This window comes from Homarus americanus, unplaced genomic scaffold (assembly GCF_018991925.1).
Source record: "Homarus americanus isolate GMGI-L3 unplaced genomic scaffold, GMGI_Hamer_2.0 scaffold48354, whole genome shotgun sequence".
NCBI lineage: Eukaryota > Metazoa > Arthropoda > Malacostraca > Decapoda > Nephropidae > Homarus > Homarus americanus.
Window position 1 is genome coordinate 6,128,136 of NW_024723833.1, and position 19,955 is coordinate 6,148,090.

Here is a 19,955-nt window from a genome sequence, read left to right on the forward strand (position 1 = left end):
CATGATTATGTTGCTCTTAAGTTGATCAACATGATATAAATTAGAAATAGGATTTTTCATTTTTTTAGATCATAATCATACTTATTGTCCCATACCTTAACCTAACAGGTCTCTAAACAAATGGGCATACAGTACAATACAGTCTTAGTGTATCTCTTTCTGGGCACAATGATGATATGTGATAACCTTTTGTCTTGTTTGTTCATTATGTACTGTTTATAACATCCTGCCAGTCTTTGGAGACTCAAGTACTTTACCCCTCAAATCTATGGGATGCAACCAAGGTTAACCCCAATATTGACAGCACTCAGCAAGCATTCAGTGCATCTCTCCCTTTGCAACCTTGGCCCTCAGTAGTGAGGAGTCGGGGGCGGGGAGTCATTACTCAAGGTTGAGAGTTAAGTGAGTTTTGGTGTTACAGCAATTTGAGCACCCACACATTCTCATGTCCACCATCTGCTGACTACTACAATGAATTTCCAGTAGCAAGCCTCATTCTAGCTATTTTCTCACTTGGGGCATATTATTCCTTCATTAAGGAGCTGGGTCTTGTTTTCACCTAATTTTTTAGTGCAAAATATTTGTTGCTCATGTGGTATTTAGTGCTTTTGTAAGCTTCACAGTGAAGAGTAGGAAAAATTCCCTTGGGTTAGTTATTTGGATGGAAGGGGCTGGCTTTTTATTGACAATAAGATTTTTCTAGACATACAAATAAATTTGATGAATTTGGATTTGGCATAGCTAATTGGCATGACAATCTGTGAATTTGTGTAACAACATCAAGTTATGTTCTTGGGTAAAAGTGACTTAAGTAGCAGGTCCAGAATATTTAGGGTTCACTCCAAGGCCCTCACATCAGGGGACGATCTCAGTGGGAGAACTTATGAGTTAGACGAGTTCAAGGATGGTCTTCCTCTAGGTATTATTATTTTGTGCTCATTAATATATTGTCTCATACAAGCTATTTGCTTGTCCTTTTTGCAACCTTTAATCTTACCTTTGAGTAATTGGATATGCACATACTATTTCCTCTCTACTGACTAGTCTGTGTTCCCTTATGCCTTGATCGTAGGGCATATAAGGATTTTACAGAAGATGTTACATGTGTTAAACTACAGCTTGGTTGTTCATTGGGGGCATTTATATTTCTTATTGTAATTTGTGAGTCAATCTTTCCCATTGTCTTTGTTATCCCTCAACCAGAAAATATTTCCAGTATTGGTCAGTTCCAAGTCATTTTCCCAGGTATCTCACCTGTCTCTTTATTGCTCTCGTTGTATCACTTGTTATATGATTTTTTCTCTTGCAGTGTGCAATGATTTAGGGATTTTCCCATTATAATGTGGGGGTCTTGCAAAATTGCATATTGCCCCCTGAGATGACTTCAAGATAAGAATTAGGGGACTCTCGGCTTTTGAATTGGGGTTCCACTCGGGCCAAGGGACAGGATTTACTTTTCTAGGTATGAGGTTGCTTAAGCTTTTGTCATTTGGTGACCAGTATAGTATAGGTTGGGTTCCTAGTTAATTTTTTTTTAGTCTTGAGATTGTCCCTAACTGATCATAACTCTGAAATAAAGGATGGATACTTTCAAATGATGTAAATCATCAGGATTTTTTAAGACAGACAGGTATCCTTGAATTGATGGCAGGCTCTAAACTCTAAGCCAATGATTTTGTTGAGTTCAGCTGGACTAGGGATGGCACAGCTGATGGTGGGCAAAGGAAGATCTACTTACACAAGCTATTGTTGCAACAAGACTCCCTTAGCTCAGCTTATAGTGGTGACTTTGCTTCCCAGGCCTCTCTTCAGGGGCAAGTGTTCGAATGAGAGAGGCATACCATCCATCAGTTTTAGAGGTTAATACTGGTTCCAACTCCATGTCCCAGTTATGCTATAAAATTTGATTTTCAAGATTAATTCCTGATTACCATATTACTTTAGGCACTTTTTCAAACTTTATATGAATGTTTTCAGTGATTAATTTCAGTGACAGTGTATTATTGAAACCTGTCCTCAAATTCCAGACTCGTGACATGGCCTCAAGTCACATATAGAATTTGGGCGGAGATGTAAAAGCTAGTTCACAATTTCTTCTCCAGAACCACCAAGTGACTTGAAGTAAAAGCTAGTACAGTATTACCCCGCTTTACACGGTTTCACTTTCTGCAATTTCTCATTTACGCGATTTCTCGTACCTTGCCAGAACCGGACTTTCACTTTCCACGGTGCATCTACTCATATACGCGGTGAAGTATAATTTTTTTTTTTTTTTTTTTTTTTTAGCTCATAAAATTCATACAAATTACCCGGCCAGAATATAATTTACATTGCTGGAATTCTTACAATATGATGATCATTTTGAATATAAACATCATGGATTTTGCATTAGACATACAAAATTTAGATCTACTGTAATAATTTGGTTTACACAAAGCAAATATTTTACCCTTTGTGCAGAATATATGAAGTTTACATTCAAAATATTCCCTGACCTGCAAGGAATCCAGAAATGTCAATTATATTATCCTAACTTTAGTCTTGAGTTATTATTTATTACTAAAAATGTAAATATACTATTTTCTCCCAAAGCTTCTCTGGTAGGGAGGGAAGGTGGGGGGTGGGAGTTAGGGATGGAGGGAGGGAGGGACCAACCAACCCAGCTACGGCGGAATATTTTGATTGACAGATAGTGTCCTTGAAGAATATTTCTTTGTTTATTTACTGAAGATATATGTTTTAGCTCATAAAATTCATACAAATTACCCGGCCAGAATATAATTTACATTGCTGGAATTCTTACAATATGATGATCATTTTGAATATAAACATCATGGATTTTGCATTAGACATACAAATTTTAGATCTAATGTAATAACTTGGTTTACACAAAGCAAATATTTTATCTTTTGTGTAAAATATATGAAGTTTACATTCAAAATATTCCCTTACCTGCAAGGAATCCAGAAATGTCAATTATATTATCCTAACTTTAGTCTGAGGTATTATTTATTACTAAAAATTAAAATCTAGTGTTTTCACCCAACATTTCTCAGAGAGGTAGGAGCTAGTGAGCTGAGAAGAGGGGGGGGGGGGATTTGAGTCCATTATTTGAATGGACATTAAGCTGGCGACTGTATTTCTCTTAAATATTAATTGTGTGAACATACCATCATAAAATTTAGATGTTATTTTTACTACAACATAGGTATTGTGTCGGAAAAAGTGGAGTTTGGGGGTCGGGCCAGTCTCTATTGGAATTAATCCCATATGTTCTGTTGTTCACTTTACGCGGTTTTCACTTTCCGCGGTACCCTGTGGGTTCAATTGACCACGTAAATCGGGGTATTACTGTACACATATGCTGTATATTGGGGAGGGGGGCAAAGAAAAAAATGCAAAAACAACAATTGCCATCCTTTTGGATTCCTTAACATACAAATGTAAGGTTCTCTACTTGATGTCCCAGAACCATTGTCTGCTTCCATTGCAGAATATATACTGGTAATACTGTAGTATAAACTAGGTTGAAACAACCTCCCGTACCACATTCTGTAGCTCCTTTACAAATATTTTATATAAAGGGGCACTTCTTTCATTTTTTGGGCCTCATTATGTTTTATATACTAAAAGGCAGTTCTTTAAAGTTACTGTGTCTAACACATGACCACAACTTTTTTTACACTAACACAGCAACTGTCAGCAGAAGGGATAGCTTAGTCAACAAATATTATCATGTACTATATATTTTTTTAGTGTTTTATATCTTTGCCAATTTATTTTATTTCATTGTTATAATGTATATTCATTTCACATTCTTACAGAATGCTCAAAATGCAGTATCATTGAGAATTCCTCAGGGAGAGGCTTCAATTACCTTCAACAATATCTGCTTTGGATACAACAAAGAAAATCCAATATTGAATAATTTAAGCTTTACTGTTCCGGCTGGCAAGAAGATAGCCATTGTAGGAGGTTCTGGATCAGGGTGAGAAATACTATTTTGACAGTAGCATAAGAAAATATACAATAATGCACTTTTACTCATTCTTTGTTACTATTTTAATGTACAGATCAGAATTTCACTCTGAGAGTGTTAATCCAAACATGTAGACAGAAAAAGGTACAGAATGCCCTTAAAATTCATGGGGGTTTGGGTCTCAAAATGGCCACGAATTGCCAAGTCCGTGAATATCATTTGCTAACCGGGGGAGGGGAGGGGAGGGTTTTAATTTTTTTTTTTTTTTTTTTTTTGGTACAGTGAACCCTCGGAGATCCAGACTAAAAGGGGAGACCATCTATTGTCTTTATTTTCCGGTGAATGTATTAAATATATAAAAATTATAAATAATGGTATAAGATGCATCCCCCATTTTAGCAGTGGGTATTTAGGATTTTTTTTGTGTGTTTTCCTCCTGTAGCTATAGTTTTCTTAAAATAATATATATAGTACCAGTAAATGTGAGGAATCAATAAAAATAATACCAATAAATAAGTTACAACAAAAGATACTGTATTGCCAAAACAGTAAATAAAAGCCAAATTAAAGTTTAACACAGTTGCCATTTGCATACACTCCCTGTTTCCCCATAGTAACGAAGACCAGCTGGGACGCCGATTCCCTAGCCCCCCACCACCGAGCCAGCTAACTCGTATGCAAAGAAATGTATATTCCCGATTACGTGTTTGCCCTTAGAACAATTATTTCTTTTACTTTTTCACAATATGTATGTAGGATGGTGTGTGCATGTAACTGAGTAAAAATAAATGAAAGTTACGTATATCTATCTGTAAATACGAATTGAAAACAACCATAACACTTCACAGCTTAGCCCAGTAGCCTGGTGGTTACAGTGACGAGTCTAACCTAGGTACAAGGCCATGATTAATCACTATTCTATCAGAAAACACTAATAATAATAGTAAATCCAGTGAAATATGGCAGGGAGGGAGGAGAGTTACAAGAACAGACAAAGAGCTAACTAGCAAACCTAGTCGCTCACTCCTCTTACTGCTCCCGATGGCCACTCTTAAGTTTGTCCAGCAGTTGTATCCTCTCCATGAGGGTCTTGACCTTCTTTTCTCTCTTCACTTGTTTGGGTGCTTTCCCATGGCTGGATGAAGGTGGTTGAGGGCATTTGGGAGCCATCACAAGCATGAGGAACACAGTTATTAAGAGAGCAGAGTAGAACACGCGCGAGACAAACAAATGTTTATCCTGGACTGAGGCGGAGCAAACATGAGTGGGCCAGCCTCCCGGGACAAGAGAGACACCTTGCGGGACACCACAAAACTCACACACTCCCGGCCGTAAACATGCCGCCAACTTTAACCCTTAAGCCCCGGGTTAGGGTGCTGCTGGCAGTACCCCCTTGCGGGGATAAATCGAGAAAAAAAAAATTACCGGAAAATAGTCGGATGTTCTGGAACGTCAACCGGGGCCTAAGGGTTAAAACTACCCTCAGATATTCTTGGGCACATCCCAGGTGTCATCTGCAAATAATTGAAGGCTGTGAATTAAAATCAGCGAATTGTAAGGGCATGCTGTACTATAATTTCTATGTTTTGTTATTTGGAAAATGCTTATAATAAAGTAAGAGGGAAGTCATGTACAATACAGTAATAACCCTATGAACACTACAGTGCAATTTTCATGTACGTCTCCTACATGCTAAAGCCTTAATTTGAATCTTAATTAGCATCTTTATTTTAATGATACCGAGTAGTTATTTGACATGTTCGGAAATCTATTTTGGCTTGTATCAGCCATTATTATGAAATGATACATAATATTGAGATTGAGTAGATACCTTAGAATAGTTCACCATAATTTTCATATTACAGTACATTAACTCTTAAAATTTACCTTCATGATTGTGTACCATTTATTGTGAAATATAATAAATTATCTGATATCTAGTAATTTTGTTCCCACTAACAGCAGAGGGCATTAAGTGTTTGCCTTTTCTGTGTATTCATTTATTTATTTTTTGCATGGGAAAAGTGTTTCACCAAGGTTGGGCCAAATGTTTTACAAAATATTTCTTCATAACCATTTGTCTTATTTTGTATCCCCTTTAAGAAAGTCCACACTCGTGCGCCTCCTGTATCGTTTCTATGACCCCTGCAGTGGCAGCATCACCATTAATGGACAAGATATTAATGGTGTAGCCCTGGATAGTCTCAGACGTGCCATCGCTGTTGTGCCACAGGTAGGTGACAACAAAGTTTTATGTCTACATTCTTCGTCTTCAAAATCCTTCAGCAAATTTATTTTATACAGTACATGTTTGAAAAGTATATGCCCCGTTGTGTGCCTCTTGACATAAGGTATTGTACCAGTGAAATTTCCCATTGACTTTCAAATTGCATTCACAAAATACTTGATATCTGACTTCATCTTGTAGTGGCAGTTTCTTTCTGTAATTTGGGCGTGTATAAATCTGTTTTGGTCCGTTTAAAACCAATCATGCTTTTAACTGTGGGTGTGAAAGCACGACAAATACGAGAGACTCATACATATGAGGTGTTCCGAGCAACAATCCCAAACTCACCATGGTCCTGAAATTCCATTTTCTATGGTGCTAGAATGGCCTCCCTTCCTGAGAAGATGGGACTGACGGCTAGTGGCATGCTAGGAGTTGTCATCCTGTAAATGGCATTGTTTTATAAGGGTAGCAGTCTACCTGGTTTCAGCTAAGTTGCGAATCAGACTTTCGAGCAGCAACCCCAAACTCACCACAACCATTTTTCATCATTAATTCCATACCTTACAATCAATTGGGCAGTTTATGTTTTGGGTTTAAATAATAATGTCTTTTTTAAATCTGATGGTGCAGTACTCGAGGGTCATAGTTTCCTTATTTTATTTTATTTTATCTTTAGAGTAATTGTAGCCACTTTGATATTTCCCCTAATCTAATACCCTATACCTTTAAAATGAGACCCAAACCATAATTTTCTAACTATTATTGGAGACGTTAGGGTGAAAAACAGGTTTCAAAAGTTTATCGCTTATTTCTTTTTGGTGATTTTGGGGTTGTTTCATGGAGTGCCTCATAATATGTCCTCATGTACAGTAGGATCTCAAGTGTATGTGTTACTTAATAAGTTGGTACTGTATAGTCCTGTACTGCACCTAAATTTGTAACCCCTGATATAAGCAAAAAGTCTATGTGGTTTTATTTGATGACATTTTAAGTTTTGGACAAACTCCTCTGTATTTTGTAAGGAAAAAATATTGATTGTAGAATAGTGTGCTGTATATATAATATTTATTATAACTGTATGTAGAAAAAAAATAGTAAATGAATGTTAACTACAGGATTGTGTGCTGTTCCATGACACAATATCATACAACTTGAAATATGGAGACCTCACTAAGGACAATAGCTGTGTGCAAGAAGTTTCTCAGTTGGCTGAACTCCATGACTCTATCCTCACCTGGAGCAATGGTTATGACACTCAGGTAAGACCATCTCCAACTTTTAATTTTGAAATAAATTTTTTCCAAATCTGAGCACCATCATGAAGCTGTTGTTTTACTACAGTATCATGTTTAATAATAGTAAGGTACAGGTATTCAAAAATTGTATGTACAATACTATTCATTAAAGCATTTCATAATGAAACTTGAGCTTGAACTGAGGCTTGTCACTTAGTACAGTAGGTCATCACTTGAAAGTAATTAAAGTTAATATTCCCTCCCCCTCCCCTAGCAGGTACTGAAATATTTATTTATGTAATTTAATGCCCACGAATTTTGGCAGGTGGGAGAGCGGGGACTGAAGTTATCTGGGGGAGAAAAGCAGCGTGTGGCAATTGCACGAGCCATTTTGAAAGATGCCCCCATCCTTATCTTTGATGAAGCAACATCATCCTTAGATTCTATTACTGAACAGGTAAGATAATTATGAGTGCAGTCAGAATTAGAATATGTACAGTAGAATTCTAACTGCATGATGCTTTATAACAGTGATCAGGCTTACTTGGTAAAAAAAAAAAAATTGGACTATTTTTCAACACATGTACATACAGTATATCACAAAAGTATCTGCCAGGATGAGTCTGATGACTTCTAAAATGCTATATGCAACTAGTGATGTCCCGGGAGGGTTGGTATGCATGGTTCTATGCCGTACTGATCTTACTACATTTGGGAACTGAACATATTACTTATGCTGAAATAAATACACATAGCATTGCCAATGATAAACTATACAGGGTAGGAATATGCATATCCCAATACAGTATCTATCATCCATAGTTTCATAATGTTTCACACAATGTGGACGAATACTTTTTTTTTAGATACAGTAAACCCTTGCTTTACGCGGTCCCACTTTACGCGTTTCCACTTTTACGCGGTACCCTGCCGAACACGGAATGCTCACTTTCCGCAGTGTGTGCACCCTTTTACGCGGAGAGCGGCGCGAGCAGGGTGCACACAAGGTCGCCCAGTCATCAAAACATAACCGAGTTCTTCACCACAGCCGGCCCAAGTCAGTGATAGTGATAATGATCGTGAGGATATGGAATTTGAGGGGTTTGACAAAGAGGCCCTGCAAGCCTCTGTGGTGGATAGTGATACAATTGATACAAGTGATACAGGTGAGGGCCAATAATCTGCCCTCTGCCTCGGAACCAACCTCCCATCCCCGTGTGCCCAGCCATCTTTTCTACTAATGTAAGTGTTAAAAAACCTAATATTATTGATATTTCTCTTAATTATTAATTGTGTGTGCATACCATCATAAAATTAAGAAGTTATTTTTACTACAACGTAGGTATTGTGTCTGAAAAAGTGGAGTTTGGGGGTCAGCCCGGTCTCTATTTCAATTAATCCCATATGTTATGTTGTTCACTTTACGCGGGCCGCTGTGGGTTCAATTAACCGCGTAAAGTGAGGGTTCGCTGTACTGTATAATTGGTCCGAAAAGTATCTCGATGGAGGGGTCCAATGAATTTGAAAATGAACACTAGTTGTCATAAGGGTTTTCAAAATCCTTCATCCATTGTGTTATATTGTCTCACAAAATCGTAAAGATACATTTTGGAGCAAGAAAAGTCAGTAGTACTGTACAATGTACATATAATATTGATACTTATTAATCTAAGATGCTCTGCAGTGGAACTCTCTTAAGAGTATGATTTTGTCACAGTAAGCTATATCATGATTATTTTATAGGGAACATAATTTGTTAGTCATGGCATACCATATTTTACAGCATATAAGACACACTTTTTTGTCTGAAAAATGGCTAAAAAACCAGCCTGCGTCCTTTATGTGAAGTTGAGGTCTCCTGTAAGCTAATGAATCCCCCAGTTGTTGTCTCCATTAGGCTAAATTCTATCTAACCTAACTCCAGAATTAAAAATATGTTATTGCTAATGAAACACATTATTATTTTTTATTAATTAAAAAATTAATTATTATAAATATAAAAGCTTGATTTATAACTTTTGTACTGATGATGATAATCTGAGACAATTAACGTCCATACGGCAGACACCCAACCTTTCAGAGGTATCTAAGCAGTAACCATTTCTGAACTCTTACAGGCATTACAATCTATTAATGCCATAACTGCAACATTTATTTTTATATCTACAAATGTGTACCTGATACAAATGAAGATTTACATATAACTTTCTTTTTACAATTGCATCTGTTAACATTGTTGACAGCATTATAGCCAGGTTAAATTTGTCACTATAACAACCAGGCTACTGGTGTTATGATTTCTTCATCTCGTATTTTCAGATAGATATACGTAACTTTCTTCATTTATTTTTACTCGGTTACTTGCACACACCATCCTACATAACATATTTTGAAAAATAAAAGAAATAGTTGTCCGAAGGGGAAACATGTAAAGAGAATATGCTTTTCTTTACACACAAGTTAGTGGGCTAGTTCAGTGAGGGAGCGGGTGGAGGTGGGCTGTAGGTGGGGGTAAGCCTTGCGAGGGAACCGGTGGAGGTACAGTAGCTTCTGTGTTGCTATGGTGATCCAGGGACTATATGCAAGTGGTGACTGTTAAACTCCCATTTGGCTTTTATTTATTGGTTTGGCAATACAGTATTTTTTGGGGTACCTTATTTATTAGTATTATTTTTATTTATTCCTCACATTTACTGGTACTGAATATATTATTTTAAGAAAAATGTGGCTACAGGAGGAAAATACTCACAAAAGTTTTTTCCTAAATACTCCCTGCTAAAATGCCATAAAATACGGTAACTGAAGGGACAGCGGAGGGCCCCAAGCTCTTGAGTAGTATTGAGAATGCCATTCAGGGGTAGATTTTGTATGACTAAAAGAATGTAAATTTTTTTTATAATATTTCTTATAGACTATTCTTAGTCAAGTTGCCTTACTGTTTACCCTTGTTGTTTACCTGCACTGTTTCGGCACACAGAAAGTTGTATACTCCTACGGCCTACATGCACCATATACCTACGTTGTCTGTATTCATGCTAAAGTGTAAAACTGCATAGTTTATAAACAAGCTTATCCAGTTGTAAACCTCCAGGTGCCCTTTTCATGTCTGATTTTGTTACCATGGGCATCCACTCCATAATAGTGATAATACATTTGTCACTCATAGTAGGCACTGCTGACATATGTCAAGTTTTGGAATGTAATAATTTTATTACAACTGTACTGTACAGTATATGATGCCAAAGTAAAGCTTATGTAACAAAATAAAAGTTTGTAATATTTCTGCAGAGCATAATGGATGCCCTGAGATGTGCAACGGCAGGAAGGACATCCATCTGTATTGCTCATCGTTTGTCAACTGTCATTGATGCTGATGAGATCCTTGTTCTGCATGAAGGTCAGATCACAGAGAGTGGTACTCATGAAGAGCTACTTGCCCTAAATGGCTATTATACCAGACTGTGGGCTTCACAGCATCATGTGTAAAGAAAGTAGGTACTGTACTCCTGCATAAATTTTGACACAGAACACTTGCATCTTTGTCTTTCAGGAAAAGACAAAGAAATTCATAGAAAAGTTTTTTGTAATATTCCTATAAAATGTTTAGTTTAATTCAGAATTCCTACACAAACATAATGTGTTCTCTCTGATTACCCCCTCCCCCCCCCCCCTTATAATGAAAATATCAAAGGTAAATTCTCCATGAGTTTTATCTGCAATATTACTGATCACTGTTCTTTCCAACTATTGTGGTGAACTCATAATTAATAAAAAAATTCTTTATCCAATCCTTCAGTGAGCATAATACCTTGTTTAGTTTAACAAAATTAAGTGCTAAGGATAACCTGGTAATGTAGTAACTCTTAAATTGTAGCCATTTTTTTAGGCCAGTCACCACTGGTGAACACTCAGTTTCCCTCCAGAATCCATGATAGTTGTTTATAAGTTAGCCGGGAAAGTAGAAAATTATTACAAATACAATATCTGTAAAGGTAAAGTAAAGTAATTGAATAAGAAATAACTCACTGACTACTTCGTGGTAACACTACCACCAACCAACACCCAAATATCAGCAACTGATATACCAAAGTTAGATGTAGACACACTGAAACCTATTGAATTCTCAGCCTTAAGATTAGCCTATAAAATTTTTGGTGTGCAAGCTTAAGCTTTTCATTATAAGCAGATGTGTCAAGTCAAAAACCAAGACACCTTTTTTTTTCTGAAAGAGGATGGCAAATGTAGGGTCTTCATGAAGTTCCTTGGTTTGGAAGAGAGGATGCTACACACAGCACCACCTGTTTTTTAATATTTGGCTATGATTCCATAAAGGTGGAAACAAGGTTTGAGGTTCAGATATGTCTTTCTTACAGCAAATTTACATGCCCTTGTACCTACTAGAGCCAGGAGCAATCAGTGATACTGATGAGGCATGTATCCTACTGGACTCATTACTCTCCCCACCTCCTGAGATATGTAGGGAACGTAAAGGTTATCGGAGGAGGGAAAATGGAAAGTTCCAGAAAATACATTACATCAAAATGAATATAATGAAGGCAACATTGGTTAATAACTAGGAATTGACAGCATAATGGTGAAATAATGTACCATGGGGTATCAATCAGTCAACAACTGGAATGACTTGGCAGATACAAACAAAATATGTAGGAGTGAAGGAAGTAATGCCAAGACAGTCAATCACAAATCATACTGAATTACAGGGTGCTGGATTATGGGGCTTTGACCTGTACTACCATGCTGCCCTTACCATATCCATTCTGTTGTTATTGGATACTCTGCAGTATGTTTTAAAACCATCAGGTGAAATGTATGTAACTTAGTTAATTTTCATCTTTAGGTTAAAAAAAATTGCAAAATAATGGAATAAGGAGAAGGATGCCAGCAGAGCCATAGATCATGTTTTATGATCCAATTTGCTCTGATCTTTGTAAATGTTGTTACTATATACCAGTACAGTATATATATATATATATATATCCTGTAGATCCACAATGAAAACATGGATAAGATAAATCTTGATAAAATCACACGGAAAAAGGGAAACAACGGAGCACCTTAGCTTTCGTCTTGAATAAAGACGAAAGCTAAGGTGCTCCGTTGTTTCCCTTTTCCCCGTGTGATTTTATCAAGATAGATAGATATAGATATAGATATATATATATATATATATATATATATATATATATATATATATATATATATATATATATATATATATATATATATATATATATATATATATATATATATATATATATATATATATATATATATATATATATATATTAGTCCCTCGGTTAACGAGCACAATCCGTTCTAGAAGGTTGCTCGTTAACCAAAACCATTGTTTCAATGGGTTTTTGGGTAATTGGTTCCAGCTCACCGAAAATTGCCTAAATTCAACAAAAAAAGGTAGAAAAGTACACTTACTTTGAGGTGTGTATGTAGAAGGCTCCTGGATGATAATGATGATGATGATGATGATGGGAATTAGAATGGGGGTGGAGGAGAAGGGAAGGAGAAAGCATTGGGGTGGAAGAGAAGTCACCCCATGGCGCCATTTCACCCATAAAATTTTAGTTCTCTTGGTGTAATTCAAGATTATTTTCTTTAAATCAACACTGCACTGCATTATATATTGTCAATTTGTAAAATAAATTTCAAAATGACCAATAATTTGCTTGCAAACACAGAAAAAAAAGTGTTTAGTTGAAGAGATTCTTAAGCAAGATGTTACCTCCACTGAAAAGACACAAAGACTGACGCCTGCATGGTGTGTTGAGAGGCTGGATGGCGCGCATTAAACTAGTTTCATTACCTTCAATTATGTTCAATAATTGTTAAAATGACCAAAAAAATTAATATTAAACTTTTAAAATAATTGAATAGTATAAACTTCTTGATATTTACTAAAATGGTAAGGAATTTAAGCCCTAGAACCGATTACTGTATTGGCGGACTAATACTACAGCTGGTGGACCGCCAAATGCAAGCGAAAACATGTTCAGGTCGGCTCGTAAGAAACTCGTTAATCGAGGGATTGCTCGTTAACCGAAGTTAAGAATCATATGGAAGGTAACTCGTTAACCGAGGGACCACTTTATATATATATATATATATATATAATTTTTTTTTTTTTTTTTTGTGCATGTGAAGTTGGGGGTTGACCACAAGTACAATCCTCCTCCAAGTATTTGTCACTCACCTTCTCTCCACATATTTTAGTGTGAAAAACTCTGAAGGAACATATGAAACATGTTCCTTACGCATTGGTACTGCTGGCACCTTTTACAACAATGATTACTGAAAGTTCAGTGAGAAAGCAGTAATTATGTACTGTACTGTAGTGTTGAATTTTAGGTATAAGCAGTCATGTTTATATAGAGTTGATTTTTAAATTTTAGTAATGTTAAAGTTGTGTAGAGATTTAACAATAATATTTATATACAGTAGTTTTAACAGTAATGTACAGTATTTATATATAATAATTATTAGTACCAGCAGTAATATTTTCACTTTTTTTTTTAAATCCATTAAGCTGCATCATGAAAGAAGACATCAATAAACAGTCTGCATTTTTAAAAATGTATAAAAGACCTTTAACCCATACTTGGTCTGGTTATGGAATGTTAAATGTTACCCCCTGGTTGGCTAAATTTTATTTTATTTTTTATTTGTTTTTCCCTAAAAGGTGGCTAAATTTTATTTTATTTTTTATTTGTTTTTCCCTAAAAGGTGCAGTTTGATGTATAAAACCCAAGAATAACATTAATTTTGACTGTACAGTACTCACCATTCACCATTTTAAAGCTCCCATGCTCGAAGGTTGGGGTGGGAGGCATGACGAGCCCAGCTGGTTGTGTAATGCGTATACTGTGTTGCCACGTCAAGTACTTTTAGCATTTATTGTATATACAGTATGTCTAATTTATTCATAACAGTGGTAAATGTACAGTAGCAGTTGCAAGTTTATTGCATGTCACTATCAATGTTTACATTATGAACTGACAACAGCACATCTTATGATTGCTGTACTATTTACACATGCACGACTCCATAAAAGTAATTATCTTCATTTTTCACCCAAGTTGTTTTACCTTTACAGTAATTATATAAGTATTTAGATATTTACAATGTTTGTTTTTTCTGTTTAGTAGTTTATGATGGTATGACATTGCTCAAAGCAGGACATCAAACACAGTGGAACAATCACACTTGCTGCAGCAATACCTAGTGTCTTTGTACACTTTTTCACATAACATTGTGTTCGTACACAAGTGACAAGGTCTCTTGGTTTATTTTTTAGCCTGTGTTGAGGGCAGCAAAGTTGGGAACTGGTGAGGAGGAAGGGGCTGGTTGTGTTGAGGGTGTAGTGGTGGCAGGGTCACTAAACAAAGCCCTGCAGTTCCCCTCACAACCGCCTCGGTTCACTATCCATCACGCTTTTCCTAACAGCAACGTCTGACTTAGAAAGAGGGGTTTCAAGGGACAGGAGTTGGTAAAAGAGACTGATGTGTCTTGAGAGGTTGCCATTTGTCATTTTAAATACTGTATATTAATCCTTCCGGGCCATTTCAGAAGCCACGGACTTTTAAGAAGTAAAATTCATTGATCTACATAATTGACTGCTCAGAGAAGGTCACTCATGTACGTAGATCTACAAATTTGATCAGTATTGGGTTAAATACTAGAAATACTGCACTGAAGAAGTGTTAGAAAAAAAATTTTCTTTAAAAAAAGGGGGACTAAGAATGTTTCCCTCTGAGAGACTTTCATTGGTCATGTTAAAATTTATGCAGGGCAACTGGTCAACAGTAAGTTTCATTATGAATAAATAGATTATGAATTTTGGAAGTTGTGAATGAAATATTGGATCATCTTTCATCTTACTGTTCTCCTCATGATTGTGTAGTGTGGATCAATGGATACAGAAACTCAAAGGATGGAGGGAAATGGTGAAGGAGAGTAGTGTAAGCCAATTGTAGCAAGTGGCATAAAATGGATTATATGATCTGAAAATTGTATGCTTGCACATATTTTCTAAAGAGTTTGTAGGTTCAAAGAAATTTTATAATCAAGTACTGGGTAATAAAATTATTTCAAATAGCCAGTAATTGGTTTAACAGAATGGTATATTTTCTTAGCCTAATTAAAAAACTGCTTAAAATCTTAATTAAATGATAAGCTTAAAACATTTGGGGTCCTCTTCATAAGTTTGTCTCTCATACAGGTATCTGGGTTGTAATTTAATTTGTTAAGTTCAGTGTCAAAACCTCAATACTGTACAGTAAGTCCTCTGTCAATGTTGTGGTTATGTTCTTGTAAACCGTGATGTTATGTGAAAAAACTTAAGTGGATAAATTTTTTCCATTAGAAACTTAAGAAATAAGTAGGTTATGTTTCCAGCCTCCCTTCATCCCTATAACATTTATCACACTTAAGACAGTGTAAATAGATTGTAAATACCTGTATATTTTGCACTGTAAATACCTGTGCTTATAAATATAAACTTCAATAATTTTCAATTAACTTTTAGTAGGATATATTGTACTCACTGATGGCCAAAGGTGAAGTGGGGGAAGGTGATGGGAATCACCGAGACCAAATTACAAGCATCTTTTCAATCACTCCACTACAAGTGCGACTTGTCTTAGTAGCACTCAGAGACGAAGCACTTCTAACCCTGGCCTTAATTTTGTCAGCATTAACACGAATAGTACTCACTATCCAATTGCTACCCCTATATCAGCAGCACACACGCCGGTTTCAAAGCAAGGTAAAACATCCATCTTCATTGGCAGACTGCTGCTCCTATGTTGCTTCATGCAACTAGCACTATCAAAATCACTTGCTGGTAGTTTTGAAGCCATTTCAATAGGCAATGTAAAAATGGTTAACAGAAGGTACACAAAGACACGACGCATCCGTACTTGGCAGAGGCGTAAGCGAAATTGATGCTCTGCAGGGATGTTGTACAGCATCATAAGGCGGGTGAGGGAAAGTGTTGCGCGGAGGCTTAGTATAGAAATACAGTACATACTTCACTTTAATGAGTTTCATATTAGCGATACATTTCAACACAATAACGATCAGTTGCGCAAGGTGATAGTCACTCTGGGCGGCCATCTTGATGACATCAGCGAGCGGTGTGGTTTGTTTTGATCAGAGTGAGAGTGTCGGGGCAAGGAGGCACAAACACCACTCCCCTGCCTCGGATGACAGCAAACAGTCTCATTAAGCAGTGCAATAAGTGTCTAATGGTTAGTTATTAACTCTACATGCAGTATTAATATGTGAATAAACGGTTGTAATTTTTTGTGGGGTTTATAGGGGGTGAAAGTGTCTGAGGGCTGGTACCAATTGACCCATTTAGCATATAAACTATACTCACCACTTTAACGACTGTTTTTGTGGTACCACTTGGTCGTTAAAGTGAAGTATGGACTGAAGTATCAACGTAATTAAACAACTTAAACTGGGACAATATTAGGAAAGGACTTACTGTATGTATACAGGGGGGGCCCCCCCAAGTTCTCAGTTATTCGCGGATGACACCCTGGATGTACCCAAGAATGTCTGTCAGTAGTTTTAAAGTTGCCGGCATTTTCGCAACTGGGACAGGGAACAATTCGTTCTAGAGACAGTAACTTCCTTTACCCGTAAAGTAAATATATGTGTGTGTGTGTGTGTTTACACACACAAAACACATCCAAGTAAATAATACTGTAATTGGAAAATCCTCTCGCAAATAATCAGAAACAAATTTATTAAAAATGTGACAGTCTACCCTCAAGTCCGTGCTCTATTAATAAAGTACTGTAATAGAGCACGGACTTGAGGGTAGAGTGTCACACACACACATATACAATACTACAGATAAAATAAATGATTATCCTAGGGGCAAACACATAAAGGGAAAATACATTTCTTTGTACACAAGTCAAAATTTAACCCCTCCCATCCTCAAATTTTATTCGTGGATTTGGCGATTCACAGCCATTCTGAGAACCTAACCCCCCACGAATTTGGGGGACCCCCTGTATTATGATATTGTCCTGTTAATACTAGATGTTTTCAACTTAGACTTGGAAAAGTTAAGAGTAACAACTCTGCCTGTATTAAGTATGCAAGCCTGCCATGCAGCAAGGCATTTATTTAGAAATCCCTATAAGAACAATAAATGGTCTGGTACCAGTTTTCCAATTCTGTACAGATATTTTGGATTTAAGGGGATGAAACCTGTAATACTTTGCAAAAGGACTTATTTTAATTATTACAAGTGTGTTTCAGATCCCCCTTTGAAATTACATCTTGCAGAAATTTGGATATAGGTACTGAACTGTTTGTCTGTTGAGATACTGCAGGCCTTTAGTGAGAACAATACAAGCTTTAACCTATAAACTTTCTGCACGAATTAATGAATTAACCCTTTTGCCGGCTATGTATGAACAGTCCCATTGATTTCTTAACAGTTCAGGCCATATGCGCAGGAAAAATCGCTCACATGAAGTGCCTCTTACATCGGAATATGAGAGTTGCAACTAGCCCGGCTGGTTTGAAGTATTACTGTAGGATATAATTTTTTGTTAAAAGATAAATTGCAGATAAGCGGAGTTGCGAATAGGAAGATATTCCTGTAGTATCAATGACCGGCGAAAGGGTTAATATTATTTCATAAGTACTGTAATTTATAGTGATTCCCTGTTATATATCTCCAGTTCACTCACCATGAGATAATTTAGATGGTTTCTTGAAGTACTTTACTGTACATATTGTTAATATTGTAAAATAAAAGTTGTGGTTAAGCATTTTTTTATATATACTGTATTAAATATGTATACTCTATAAATACAAGACATCTAAAAGTAGTTGTACACACTCCTAAAAATATTTGAGCTATGATAATAGATGGTGGTCCAGGTAAAGTCCTGAAACATAGTTTAAAAATAAAGTTGTTTTCTTCTCAACAACATAACAATCAGCTATTTTATTAATACTATCCAGTAGCTTGGGTTACTTCAGATTTTTGTGGCTGGCTAAATTATTACCATTTACCTTTACACTGTACAGTCAGTCCCCGACTTACGACGGGGTTAGGGACCAATGACCAGGTCGTAAGTCGAAAATAATACAGAAAATCTAAAATGGGTGTTTCTTTTTCTTCTCAGCACCACGAAACTCTCACTTTTACGCTTGCCAGCCATTTTAAAGGGAATTACAAACGAAAGTTTTGTCAGTACACAACACGATCACTAACGTCGGGACTCGAAAATACGTAATTTGAAAAAAAATGTACGACCGCGGTGGTCATAAGTCGAGGAGTACCTGTATTGCTTTTATTGATTTGTAATTTTTTTCTCTCAATAAATGCTAGACCTGAGGCATTTTAAATCAGCCCTGTGGTGGTACAATTACCATGCTATGCACTTTCCCAGATTCAGTCACAGTGACATTTGGCCAATGCTCTCTCAAAGTTATGGACACTTACTCCTGTAATACTCCTGAGTTTACTACATGCACCACTTAGATGTCTAAACACTCATCAGTTGCTGCTTCTTCCAGTTAAAGTGAGACAAAGAAGAGAAGACATTCAATTTAGAAGGGAAAGTTAAAATTTTGGATGAACATGACTGTGAAGCGAGTCAATTGTGGCACACTGAAACGGTAAATGAAAAACATGATTCAGAACATCAGATTGAAGGCTGGCAAATTTTGTGTAGCATATGCCCAGCCAGCATTTAAGCAAGTATTGAATGGCATAAAGCTGCACTGAGTGGTCTAATAATTTTGCTTGAGACAATGGAAATTCAACCTCAGTTGCTCAAGAGAGATGGCAAGCCAACTAGTGATAGCAAATTCACAGCAAGTTAAATCTGGCTTCACAGTTTCATTAAACATGCTGATCTACACTACATAACTCTCACTGGGAAGGCTGCATCAGCTGACACAGCTATGGTGAAGTGAAAAGAGGAAAGTTCAAGAAACCCACAAAAATAGTTTTTGGTTTACTCAGGGATACAGTACAGGAAAATAATGTGATATTTGTTTGAGTACTGTATCTAGAAAACCATTGGATAATTTTTGTGTGTGTGTTGACATAGGCAGACTCCGGAATGGAGTTGGTTGTACTGTACGCCAATTCGGCAAAATTTAATGACAGTTGAGCAACTAAGGGAAATTTCCTATAGAAGGTAAATGTTTTCTTACCAAATGAAAAGCCTCAAAAACTGGAAAGGAATAATTTTTTGGTATTATTTATAAAAAAAAAAAAAAAAACTGTCCCTAACACATACACAGCCAACTGTAACGCAATAGTTCTAATGTTTACATCTGGGACAGATTTTCTTTCAATCTGGGAAAAAACCCAGATTGAAATAAAATTGAACCATCATGTATCAGTTAATTTTAAAATAGAAATTATATATTAAAATGCTATAAGATATCGGTATGGTAGTGCTGTTAATGTGTAAGTGCCTTGGCACGCCACCTC

General features: G+C 36.4%; 1 protein-coding gene across 1 annotated transcript in view; it reads left to right on the forward strand.

Moving 5' to 3' along the window:
* Positions 1 to 15,593, forward strand: part of LOC121863802 (iron-sulfur clusters transporter ABCB7, mitochondrial-like) — a 35,922-nt gene extending 20,329 nt beyond the window's left edge. Inside the window, exons 8-13 of the mRNA XM_042362629.1 lie at positions 3,825 to 3,988; positions 6,083 to 6,212; positions 7,325 to 7,468; positions 7,770 to 7,901; positions 10,733 to 10,935; positions 14,772 to 15,593. Of these exons, the coding sequence (XP_042218563.1) occupies positions 3,825 to 3,988; positions 6,083 to 6,212; positions 7,325 to 7,468; positions 7,770 to 7,901; positions 10,733 to 10,930 (768 nt within the window). The 3' untranslated portion in view covers positions 10,931 to 10,935; positions 14,772 to 15,593. The remainder of the gene's footprint in view (positions 1 to 3,824; positions 3,989 to 6,082; positions 6,213 to 7,324; positions 7,469 to 7,769; positions 7,902 to 10,732; positions 10,936 to 14,771) is intronic.
* Positions 15,594 to 19,955: the final 4,362 nt, after the last annotated feature.